The sequence below is a fragment of the Galleria mellonella genome, unplaced genomic scaffold (assembly GCF_026898425.1).
Source record: "Galleria mellonella isolate WM207_F2 unplaced genomic scaffold, CSIRO_AGI_GalMel_v1 utg284, whole genome shotgun sequence".
Lineage (NCBI taxonomy): Eukaryota > Metazoa > Arthropoda > Insecta > Lepidoptera > Pyralidae > Galleria > Galleria mellonella.
This window is the reverse complement of record NW_026442065.1, coordinates 282,729-296,221: the sequence shown is the minus strand read 5'-3', so window position 1 is coordinate 296,221 and position 13,493 is coordinate 282,729. Positions and strand designations below refer to the sequence as shown.

The 13,493-nt window shown below is 37.2% G+C and overlaps 1 protein-coding gene across 1 annotated transcript in view; it reads left to right on the top strand.

Moving 5' to 3' along the window:
• The window catches only part of LOC113516051 (SET domain-containing protein SmydA-8-like), a 42,978-nt gene that overhangs the window by 7,943 nt on the left and 21,542 nt on the right, over positions 1 to 13,493 (top strand). The window contains exon 2 of the mRNA XM_026900394.3: positions 5,590 to 5,633. Within this exon, the coding sequence (XP_026756195.1) occupies positions 5,607 to 5,633 (27 nt within the window). The 5' untranslated portion in view covers positions 5,590 to 5,606. The remainder of the gene's footprint in view (positions 1 to 5,589; positions 5,634 to 13,493) is intronic.

Here is a 13,493-nt window from a genome sequence, read left to right as displayed (position 1 = left end):
CATACTCAGTGGCGTTTATTATTTTTAGGAATAAAACACCTAACATGAAGACAAACAAACCGTGTTTGTGACGGTTTCCAACTGGCGTGAACCATAACATCAGCACTTATTGTTACACCACAGAATAATTAATAGCACCAAAGGTTTCTATGGAAATATATGTTATCTACATATATTTCAAAGAAAAAATATGATTTAAAAAAAATATGATGAAGAAAATATATGAAATGAAACTTTTTTTTTTATGCGATAATATTTTTACTTCATTCTCTCCTGTTGTGTGTGTGCTATTAAGTAGGTATATGTTTATGTATATATTTTTTTATTTATATAAAATATATGAAATGAAACTCGTGCAAGACAGGTCACTTATAATGCATTTACCTACTTTTACTTAAAAAAAAGAAGAAATTCTTTATGATATTTAAAGTAAAAAAAAAAAAAGAATTCTTAAGAACCAGCTTACGAGTAGTTATAGGCTATAATGTATATAGCCTTAGATTATATACCTACTTAGATAGAGTGTCTCCACACAAATGCTTCGAGAAAAGCGGGTCAACTTTTTCTATTTGCCCGATAAATAATCATTAGTGATTCCTTTATATCTACATTTTTTTTTTCTTAAAAATTCTGCACCTTTTACGTACGCATAAACTCATTTTATTTGCGCAATTATATAGAAGATTATATAGAATCGGAAAATTCGCTGACAAAAAGTTAAGCCGTTTTTGAGACTCGATGCTGTATCTATGTAATCTTAGATTATAGTCTAATAGCTGCTAGTTTTCCATAACTTTTTCCACATGACCGAAATATGTCAACTATATTTATTTCTATCCCAAACGCTACTTAGGTATACTTTTATCTTTAAGCTAGGTCAATTAAGGAGTCACCCAGAGCTAATCGTATGCCAACGAACTCCATTCTTAAACAGATCTCTTACTGTTTACTACAAATATTTAAACCATTACTTTCGGCGTCACTGAAAGACAGAAACAGCAACTTCGTAGTATAACGACGCGTATATTATTTTGAGTGAGATGTTTAATATATTTATAACCCTATCAGACAATATGTTTACATTTTTCCCATTATAATGCACCATTCATTACAATTTTATAGTATAGTTATTAATTCATCATTTTGTAAAATATTTTAACACGATATCTGTATATATTTCGTAGGAGACATTTAAGAAACATAAATTTTGACCGATCTTAATTACTCTTATAAGATCACAATAGAAGTCGAAACAATAATTGTTAGAATTTTTGCCTGTTAATACAAAAAGTTGTAAAACGATTTGGAAAAATGTTTTTTTTTTATCTGAACCAATAAACTTACAGATTGGTTTTATAGAAATTTTATTAAAATCTGTGACTGGTTTTTACACAATCGAAATCTGTTTTTTTTTATTCTTTATTGTATACAAAAGGTTATTAAAATGTAAAAACAAACATAACAGTGCACAAAGGCGAGCTTATCTCCAATAGAGATTTCTTCCAGCAAACCCAATATGATAAGTTTTTTTGTGGAAACAATTTTATAATTATAAAGAGTCTCTAAAATATTATATTATAAATTGTGTAATATATCGAAGGAGACAGCTCACATCAAAGCGTTGCGTTGTATCCACAATTATATTGTTCCCATTTCCTAAACCTATGAATACAAATATTAATAAACGTTGTCACACTTCTCCTAATTGATGTTAAAATATCCGTAGCTCTATAAATATTATGAGGCACTTTAGCATATGTTTTATAGTCGCTAACAACACACTAGACTCTTAGCTGCTCTGAGTTCATGTATAAATATTTATCACATCATCATCATCATCGTCATCATCATTTCAGCCATTATCCGTCCACTGCTGGACATAGGCCTCCCCCATAGACCATCATAAGAAACGGTCCTGAGCCATTTGCAAAAAAATATTAAATAAAAAAATAATATTTTATAATTTATTTTTATTTGAATTTAATAGGTAAACATACAATACCTAAAACACATAACTATTAAATACAGCAATAACATAAATCAGTAAAGTTTCCACAATAAATTAACACATCAAATGAACGAGAGCAGACGATTAATATGAAAAAAAAAAATAAAACAATAACAATTAACATTTTTAAAACTGATTTTTCCTCTTTAATTATACGGAATCTATAGGCAACGGTTACAACTTTCCGTCAGCGTGTTTGCCATTCTAAGTTGCATAAAAAAATTTGAGCAAAGATCCTCTCTCACGTGTTTTTTGTATAAGTTTACATCTTCTCTGAATACGTCTAAAGAGAGGAACTGCTGATTTTCAGCAATTCTTTAATTATTTAATTACAGCTCTTTTAAGAGTCTGAAAAATATAAATTATTATTTATTTTAAACGTGTATAGCCATTACATGTTTAGTACAGTACATATTGAAACATGAATAATAAAATAATACGGATAATTTTTTAATATATATTTGTTTTAACTGATATAAACACCTTTTTGTAGATTAAAAAGAAGAATAACCCTTATAAGAAATTACTCATGTAATTCGTGTGTGAAAAAGATATATTAAATAGCTTATTATTTCTAGAATTAACCGGAGAAACCTTGAATTTACATATTGGATAACACACTTTAAAGATATTCGAAAATAGATATCCAACCGATATGGGTGATATCGAATGGGTGAGGACCTTTTATTGCCATCAATGTCAAAAAGAACTCAATATATGGATCAATATATATAATCTCTTCTCAAAGAGATTTCACGCCGGCTGGTGGAAACCTCTGGTTTCTGGTCTGGTGACCAGAAGGCTGGCCTATACTTTGGTCAACGCATTTCCATTGCTATTCAGCGTGGAAATGCGGCAAGTATCCCAGGCACCCTACCAGCTGGCAGTGATTACAAAGAAATTTTTTTAAATATTTTTTTTAATTACTTGTTCTTGATATATATATCGGATTGGTATCCATATTACCTACCTATACCTATTTATTTGTCATCACACTCAAAATTGTCTTGGTTGAAATGAAAGCTGAAGTATCTAGTGTAGAAGGACGTGTAGTGTCGTAACATCTTTGTTCCTTTATGAATGTTCAGAGCGCTCGTAAAGTGGGCCTGTGATGTTTCACGCCAGATATTATGAATATTCCAAGAAATGACATTACTAATATGTGACATACATATGACCTTTACATTTAAATGTTCACCATGAAACTGGAAACCAAACTGAAGAAGCTTATATGGCCATTTTCAATCGCAAAAAAATCCTAAAATAGTTTATTATCATCTCAGCCATTATCTGTCCTTGTCAATTACAATAGAGTCCTAAAACGGTTCATTAACATAATCTCAGCCATTATCTGTCCACTGCTGGACATAGCCCACCCCCTTCCCATATACAGCTAGAAGGAAAGGTCCTGAGCCACCTGCATCCACTGACTCTTTGCAATGCATCTGAAATCGTCACCCCAAATAATGGGAGAAAAAGGGCGTACGGTGTCGCCACTCAATAATATATCTTCCCTATCGGTTCTCGGTTCTTCCAGCTATGTGATTAGCCCAGTGCTTGTTCAGTTTGCTTGTAAACACAAGGACAAGTACACAATAGTAAAGACGTCGTCTCTTATTGTAGTAAGTATTTAAGTGGCTTACAAAAGGGAAATTTTCTCAATTCGATGTCCTCGCCAATTCTGAACGGATTTTGATTATACAGAAAGACACTGTCTAAAAGTCGTTTTTTTTTTATGCAACTTAGAACGGCAAACAAGCTGACGGCCCACCTGATGGAAAGTGGTAACCGTCGCCTATAGACATGAGCAGTAGTACTATGGACATGCGTTGCCATTCCTGATGACTCAGGTGTTATTTCTTTGTATCCTGTAAATTTTGCTGGCAATTCACTGGCCACCCTTGAAACCGAAACACAGCCATGCAAATATAACTACTTCACGGTAGAAACACGAATGGGACAGAGGTGTCCAAGCAAACGACTTGATGATCTATGCATGATTACCGCTATTCCACCAGTGTTAGAACCCTAAAACGACCACGCTTGCATGGCTGCGTTAGTGATGACCACGGTATCTTTAACACAGCACTTTCTGAGATTTCCATGGTGATTGGTCCATGGTGCCATTTTAATTATTATTGTTATTATAGATATATTTTTTTATGCAACTTATAAGGTTCACTCCTATGTCGATCCTGTAAAAATTTTCTTAGAAATGAAGCCGCAAGTTTTTTAGATTCTAATTAAACTCTCATTATGTGGGGGGAAAGGGATTGTTAGTAATGGCGACTGAGAATCCCATTGCTAGCAATATACCCAACCAGGTCGAACTCCTCGCGGTTCCCCCTGGAAACTATCATGGTTAATTCCTGATGAATTCATCATGATGGGCTAACTGGCCTGTTTTCATTCTCACCTATCACCCTTCACTGGTGCTCCGCCAGCGTATCCCGTTAGCGCAGGTGGGGTTACCATACCATTTTCACCCATCAAAAAAAAAAAAAAAACTCTCATTATGTATAATGTTCAATGTATTGTAATATATAGTCTTAGAGAATTACGCTAACATTTCTACATTATATTTTAGCATATGTGAATTATACGTCTCATTTTATGGAACCACGAAAAATTCAGTGGATATTTTGTAAACACGCTGGACCGGAATCTGAATTAATTTAACATAATACAACCGACACCATAAGAATGTGTGTGTGTCGACATCGTCAGCTGAAATAACATCACTTAATAGTGGTACACGAATGATGCCCTCATTTTTATTCGTCAAACAGTAGTCACATTTAATTAAATACTCCGAGGAATCGGAATCTGGGAATACAGTTTTATTCCTAACAATAGGCTGATAGTTAAAAATAGGTATAGTGCGACTAATAAATTAAAAGCTCAGAGCGGCACGCTATGTACTCTGTAACGCTCAATATATAATACTATGTCTCTATAATAATTCAAGAATACTGCAACCAATTGTAGTCTTTATCAATATGAGGTTTGTGATTGTTATTGTATCCTTTCAACTTTTATTGTAAATTCAAATATTGTTCGAAAAAAGAACAGCCGAGTTTCTTGTCCGTTATTCTCACCTGAATTTGGAACTTGGCGGTTGAATTAAAAAACATGGCTATTACCTGGTACAGAGGCATAATACCTTGGTTTTCAGAAATGGCAACACATTGTATCATAGGTTAAACAATAATCAGCTTGTTTGCTATTCTAAGTTGTATAAAAAAAACACGTAGAAATTAGAAATGTAAAAATTTGTAAACATATTTTTTTTATATATATTTTTGTTAATTAATCATCTTTAAACATCTAAACGAGTTTAATAATAAAAAATATTATTTTATACTATTATAATAGTGATAGTTAAATGAAGATTTATTATAAATATTTATTTAATGTACCAGTTTTACACGTAACTATCTGAAATCAGTACGATTGTCATCTACAGTGGTAGTGTTATACCGGATAAATGGTCCCACGTGTGAGATTAGAGCCGGACAGCTGCTCCTCATTAGACTTTGATGTCCCGCGACCTACACAACTCAACTCGTGTTTTGTTACAGACGGCGGGACACGCGCTATGAACAAGAAGTCGCATAAGAAAAAGGTTGGTTCAATTTTTTATTTTTCACGAACATGAATCTTTCCTGTCGATAAGAGATCATTGTAACTTACCTCTAAATATGTGAAATGCCAAGAATGTCATGTATGTGTTGATATCTCGAGACACTTCCTTCCTTAACACTATTTATTGGTTTTTGTATTTTACTCACGAAAAAATTATTAATTCACTCTTGCGCCACCTACCCGCTACTATCTGTTCTCCTTTAAACAAAGATTGTCTGTAAGAGATTGCCCTAGCGATAAGACCGCCTTTTGTAACTTTTTATGTATATTTCAATCTATATTTATGTTAATGTATTTCACTTGAATTGTTCAATTGTCATTGTATATTTTTGTTTATGGTGCAATGAAGAGTTAAATAAATAAAAAAATAAATAACATCATAGATTCCCAATCGTTTTTTTAAAAGAAGAAATGTTAACATTCCGTTATTATAAGTTCACAAAATAATGAGTAGTATTCATATTTCCTTGAAGGAAAATCACATGGAATATAGATATTAGGTATAAATAGTAATTTATTAAACATTTGTAAGCCTAAAACCTACTGGGGTTAAAAACAGTCGCAGAAGGTAATCCTTGTATCTTCAAATCTTTATGAAGTAAGCTCTCTGTTGAGGTCTAAGTATTTTTGTATTTTGAAGAGCTACTTCATATTACAGAATCACGAGAATTGGTGAGATTACAGTCAGACGGCCCACCTGATGGAAAGTGGTAACCGTCGTCTATAGACATGAGCAGTACCATGGACATAACAGAGTATACTGTTTCGCCCATGATATCTCCCATGCGTTGCCATTCATAAGGACTCACATGTTATTCCTCTGTACCCTGTAAATTTACGCCATATCCCACCCTTCAAACCGAAACGCAGCCATGCAAACACAACTAACTAACCTGCTTCCGTCCTCACCTATCGCCTCTCACTGATGCCTCATCAGCGTATACCGATAGCGCGAGCAGGGTTACCATTCCACTTGGATCCATAAAAAAAATCACAAACCTCGCGTGGCGTAACTCCAATTAGCTGACGAAATAAAGAACACTATCTGTGTGGTGGCAACAAAAAGACCAATTCCTACAATTTGCCCCGTGCCAAGAGAGCTATGCCAAATACTACTGGTACTATTGGCATTTGGCAGCAAACATTGGCACTCAGCAACAGCTGATTGATGCCCTGTCGAGGCTACAGTGATGCGGAGGCGACAGGAATAACGTTCAATTTCTATTATCACTATAGTCTATAGACAGATACATAGTGTTTCGGAAGTTAAGCCACCTCTTTATGATCAGTAAAAAGTCAACAATTTCACATTTTCTTATTATGACATAAAACGAATAACATACGTAATGTTGGCAACACAACACGATCAATTAAATGTAATGGCAAAAGTGCCCTCTCTCTCTCTCTCTCTCTTTCCTAATAAAAAATCTGAACTGGATGCACGTGTCTTGTAATTATTACTTCAAATTATTTATACTTAAAGTCAGTGTTATTAATTTATTTATTTATTTTTATTTATTTAACACTTTATTGCACTCACATAACAGGATTTGTTGAACAATTTTCAACAAGTATAGTGTAGTACAAAAGGCGGTCTTATTGCTAAGCAATCTCTTCCAGACAACCTTTGAGTTATTTTATTATTGTTATTTTAAAGTCATTTTGAAATACCTAATGTAAAACTAAAATTTTAAAATTTGAAGGTAAAAAAGACACTTCGAAATTTCGAGAATAAAATACATTATTATTCTATGTTCGGTTTTTTGTTTTGTTTTTTTTTTTTTAATTCTGTGTTTCGGTTTGAAGGGTGGGATATGGCGTGAATTTACAGAGTACAGAGTAATAACATTTGAGTTCTCAGGAGTGGCAACGCATGGGGGGTATCATGGGCGAAACAGTACTGTTAAACTGTTATGTCATTTGCTACTGCTCATGTCTATAGGTGACGATTATCACTTTCCATCAGCTTGTTTGCTTGTTTAAGTGGTATAAAAAACTTCCTCTTTTCAAAATCATACCACGAGGATGGGCCAGCGATTGCATCCATACATGCTAGAGCGACCACGCTCGTGGACAAATAAAGTTGCAAACTTTTATGTGAACCGTACCATAACGAGCGAGAGAAAGTACTTAGTGAGCTGGCATAGTGTGGCTGGCATAACGCTAAAGTTATAACATAGGTTTGGTTTTTCACTGTCATAATATTATAAATACTTTAATAAAAAAAAAAAATATTATAGGCGAAAGCAGATAACTTCAATGAATAATAACGATATTATATTACCTCTTTTAATGTTTATTTTTAATATTTTATAATATATTAATACATAAATAAATAAGAAATAAAATTTTACTTATGTAAGATACAGTTGTATAGAGTACAATTTACAATTTTTACAATTTATATTGAACGAGAAACAAGTCTGAAAAATAATATTACCTCATAAAAATAAAGGCATAATTTATATTGGACTGAATAGGACGTTTAGTTTCAAAACAAGTTGATGCACCATATCTAAATCTGTACACAAACAAAACAAACGCAGCGTTTGTACAGACAGACATTCCACGAGCTGTTATTACTTTATCCAGCGGCATATTAATAGTTTACGATATTTTATTATTGAGTTTAAACAACAAAATAATAAACTGACAACGCAACGGACGTTTATTTATTTATACTTTATTGTACACAAACATTACATTCATGGGTATTTCTCTGTAAACCTGGCCTGCCTAGACAGCTTTCTTAAGACGAGTTGCCCAAATTAGTCTTAAGAAAGCTGTCTAGGCACCTTTTTTACTTTTATATTAATATAATGACCGGGGAAGTACCACACCCTCACAGAATACCGACGCTAAGTGGTTGCACTTTCAGTGCGATCACATTCCGTATGGTGAGTGAGGGAGTCCGGAGGCCCATCCCATACCCATCCCATACCCATCCCTTTCCTATTCCTAAAATCCTTTCCCCAACCCCGTCCCCCTATCCTACAACACGCAACCATGGCAGTGGAATTAAAAAAAAATAACATACCCCAGGGAGGTACCAGTAACCATGTTGCTGGAGAATCCTCTCTCGAGCAACCACGCTCGGGCTGCCCTGCGTATTCTGGGGGGGGCAAAATTCCGCTCTTTGGAACCAAGGGCAAACGGAGCAAAATTTCTACGGCATCCCCTTCGCTCAATGTGAGCTTCTGCAATATTAGGGGATTACATTCTAACCTAAACGCTGTCCACCACCACCTAGAAACGGCGCGGCCGGCATTGCTCTTTCTAACGGAGACACAGATATCCTCTCCAAACGAAACTTCATACCTGACGTACCCGGGCTATAAACTTGAACATTGTTTTGTTTCGCGTGCCGGTGTATGCGCGTATGTCAGAGAGGATATCTGCTGTCGCCGCCTTGGAACTCTTGAAGGTACGGACCTGTCCATTTTATGGCTACGCGTAGACTGCAATGACCATCCTCGCGTCTATGCATGCCTATACAGGTCCCACAGCGGTAACATCGAAACCGACCAACTCATTGAGCACGTCCAAATGGCTACAGATTCCCTGCTCGAACAGATTCCTTCCGCTGAAGTCGTGATTCTTGGCGATTTTAATGCCCACCATACCGAATGGCTTGGTTCACGTACAACCGACTATGCGGGAAGATCTGTTCATGACTTTGCTTTGGCTTATGGTCTGACGCAGCTTGTTTCCTCGCCTACGCGAATACCTGATGTGTTGGACCATTCACCTTCACTGTTGGACCTTCTGCTGACCACCCACCCAGACAACTATGTGATTTCCGTCGAAGCTCCGCTTGGATCGTCGGATCACAGTCTAGTGCGGAGCGAGGTGCCTCTCATGAGTCCGATTCCACCACGTTCCACGGGTAGACGTCGTGTTTGGCACTACAGGTCAGCAGACTGGGATGAGATGCGGATTTTTTTCGCATCTTACCCATGGAGGCAGGTTTGCTTCACACTGGATGATCCCGACGCCATTGCCAATTCCATTGCTGATGTGGTGCTTCAGGGAATGGAATTATTTATTCCTAACTCTGTGGTGCCCGTCGGCGGGAAATCCCAGCCCTGGTATGGAGCCTCTTGTAGAACAACATCTCGTCTGAAACAGGAGTGCTTCCTAACCTGGGCTAAAGGTGTGGCGTCGCGAGATCCTAACACCAGTGCTCTTAAAAAGAAGTATAACTCTGCCTCTAGGTCTTTCAAAAGAGTTATAGCCACAGCGAAGTCAGAGCATATTAGTAGAATTGGCAAGAGATTGGCTAGTTTGCCCTCTGGAACTCGAGCTTTCTGGTCTCTTGCCAAAGCTGCACAAGGGAATTTCTGTAAGTCATCTTTTCCACCATTGCGCAGGGAGGATGACTCGTTGGCCCAGAACGCTAAGGAAAAGGCCGATCTTCTTGGATCCATCTTTGCGTTAAACTCGACATTGGATGACGGGGAGAAATCACCACCGACCATCACGTGTTGTAGGAGCTCTATGCCTGACATTAAATTCACGCATAGCTCAGTGCGTAGAGCACTTTTCTCCCTCGAAATCCATAAGTCGAGTGGGCCCGATGGTATTCCTCCAATTGTGCTTAGGACGTGCGCTCCAGAGTTGGCTCCGGTTCTTACGCGTCTTTTTCGGCTTAGCTACTCATCGGGCATAGTCCCAAAGTTTTGGAAGACTGCTCTGGTGCATCCGATCCCTAAAAAGGGAGATCGCTCAGATCCAGCTAACTATAGGCCCATAGCTATCACTTCCTTATTCTCGAAGGTTATGGAATCCATCATTAACCGTCAACTGCTCCGGTACCTAGAAGAACACCAGCTGATCTGTGATCGCCAGTACGGCTTTCGACAGGGACGTTCGGCCGGTGATCTTTTAGCTTACTTAACACACCGATGGGCAGTGGCTATCGAGAGTAAGGGAGAGGCCTTAGCAGTTAGTCTGGATATCGCGAAGGCCTTTGATCGGGTGTGGCATAGAGCGCTGCTTTCAAAGCTACCTTCATTTGGGTTGCCTGCGAGACTGTGCATTTGGGTCGCCAGTTTTCTCAAGGAACGTAGCATTAAGGTCGTAGTCGACGGAGCATGCTCTGATTTAAAACCTTTGAATGCTGGTGTCCCGCAAGGCTGTGTACTATCTCCGACTCTGTTTCTTCTGCATATCAATGATATGTTACAGATAAGTAATATTCATTGCTATGCAGACGACAGTACAGGAGATACATTATATACCGGTCATGCAAGGATCTCGCGGGCACATACCGATGAGTGCCGGAATAGACTTGTGTCTGAAATCGAAACTTCACTCCATCAAGTTTCGATCTGGGGTGAACAAAATCTTGTCCAATTTAACCCCAAAAAGACACAAGTCTGCGCGTTTACCGCAAAAAAGACGCCGTTTGTCGTATCTCCTCACTTTCAGGGCACTTCCCTTGATAAAAAGTCGAGTCTAGGAATTCTGGGCGTTGATATATCTTGCGACGTCCAGTTTTGCGGTCATCTGGAGAAGAAGGCTAAGATAGCTTCCAAGAAGTTAGGAGTGCTCAATAGGGTGAGACGATATTTCATGCCAGAACACCGCCTGAAATTATATAAAGCCCAAGTCAGGCCGCATATGGAATACTGTTCTCACCTGTGGGCAGGAGCGCCACAGTACCAACTCCTTCCGTTAGACCGCATTCAAAGTCGGGCGGCTCGAATTATCGATAGTCAACGCCTTACTGTCCGACTTGATCCACTGAAGCTGCGCAGAGATGTTGCATCTCTGTGCATCTTCTACCGAATTTATCATGGGGAGTGTTCTGAGGAATTGTTCGGATTGATACCTGCTGCTGATTTTCACCACCGTACAACCCGCCACAAACTAAAGTTTCATCCCAATCATCTGGACGAGTGGCGGTCTTCCACCGTGCGTTTTTCAAGGCACTTTCTTCCACGCACAACCATTCTTTGGAATCAACTTCCAGCAGCAGTATTTCCGAACCGATACGACAACATAACCTTCAAGAAAAGAGTATATTCCTTTTTAAAAGGCCGGCAGCACACCTGCAATGCCGCTGGTGTTGTGGGTGATCATGGGCGGCGGTAGTCACTTACCATCAGGTGAGCCGCATGCTCGTTTGCCCCCTGTGTTGTAAAAAAAAAAAAAAAAAAAAAAAAAAAAAAAAAAAAAAAAAAATTATAATCTTACTTAAGCAATATATTTCCACCTATTTAATAATAAACGACAGATAAGCCAAAAATAATTCAATTATTTTCGAAACTATTAAGCATTTACACATATTGTACATTAAGCAGAGGTAGATTATCTTTTTAAGTTATGAACGAAATATGTAATAACTTGTATTTTTTTAAATATATTTTATTGGGCTTCGATACTTTATTTTTTTTTTTATTAATGGGTGATAATCAAATGGTAACTCCGCCTACGCTAACAGTATACGCTGGCGGGGCACCAGTGAGTGACGAAAATCGTGGCAACTAGAATTAACCACGACCGATTCTAAGGGAAACCGCGTGGAGATCGACCTGTAAGGGTGTATTGCTAGCAACGGGTCAGTTAGTCCCAATTACTAACAGTTCCTTTCCCCCCTAAAGATTAAAGTAAATAACAGTACCGTGAAAATCTTACCCGATCCGAGTCAGACAAAATAGTACAACTCACAAAGGAATGTCACAGTAACCAAAGCCGTAATTTGTGGCATATTTTAACGGCCATGATAATAATACATACAGAATCTCAGCCAAAGCCAGTCATTAGGTATAACCAATCTAAATATACCGCGCGGCTACATAAATTCATCCAATTAGCCCTTGAGATTTTGAGATGGCAAGTTCGCCTATTTACAGTTGGCAAACAGTTTTGGCAATGCAACCGCTTCTAACGTAAATATTAGAAATGCATCATGACGCTAAAATTGTTTTGTATACAGACCGATAAATTAGACATGCCAGTCGAAACTTTCTATTTCATATGGTTACGAAGTGAAAATACCATTGTTCATTACATTAACGTAATAGTATGCATTTTTTCTTTGCTGGCAATACTCACTATATAATGTGTTTTTTTTTTCTTGTAGGTGGCAACACTATAATTTTTTTATTATGGTGATAACCTAATCAGTTGCTCTTGGGGGGAAAGGGATTGTTAGTAATGGAGATTGAGAATCCCATTACTAGCAATATACCCAAGGTATATTGCTAGTAATGGGATTCTCAGGTCGACCTCCTCGCGGTTCTCCCTGGAAACCATCATGGTTAATTCATGATGAGTTCATCATGGTGGGCTAACTGGCCTATTTTCATTCTCATCTATCACCCTTCACTGGTGCTCCGCCAGCGTATCCCGTTAGCGCAGGCGGGGTTACCATACCATTTTCACCCATCAAAAAAAAAATCAGTTGCTCTTGTGCAATTTTTCGTAAAAATTAATTCAAAAGTTATTGTAAAAACTCGTATCTTGTTGTAATATGTTTCCGAACGAAATGACTTGCTCTGTAGTATTTGATCTATGCTTAATGGCGATTGGAATAAAGTGTGCTCTAAGATTCGAAAGCATCATTTACAAAACTATTATAGATATATATCAATACAGCATCCATTTACTTAAAACATATCTCTCTTATTTACTTTCTATTTATTGTTTCCTCCATAAGATTACAATAGTAAACTTATTATAAATACAAACAATTACAAGAAATAATCACAATGAGAAAACAACGGGCGGCCTTATCGCTAAGAGCGATCTCTTCCAGGCAACCTTTGGATGGAAAGGAGTTTTTTTTTTTAATCTTATTTATTTAGAGGCTTTTGTCCTATAAGGATATGTCAGC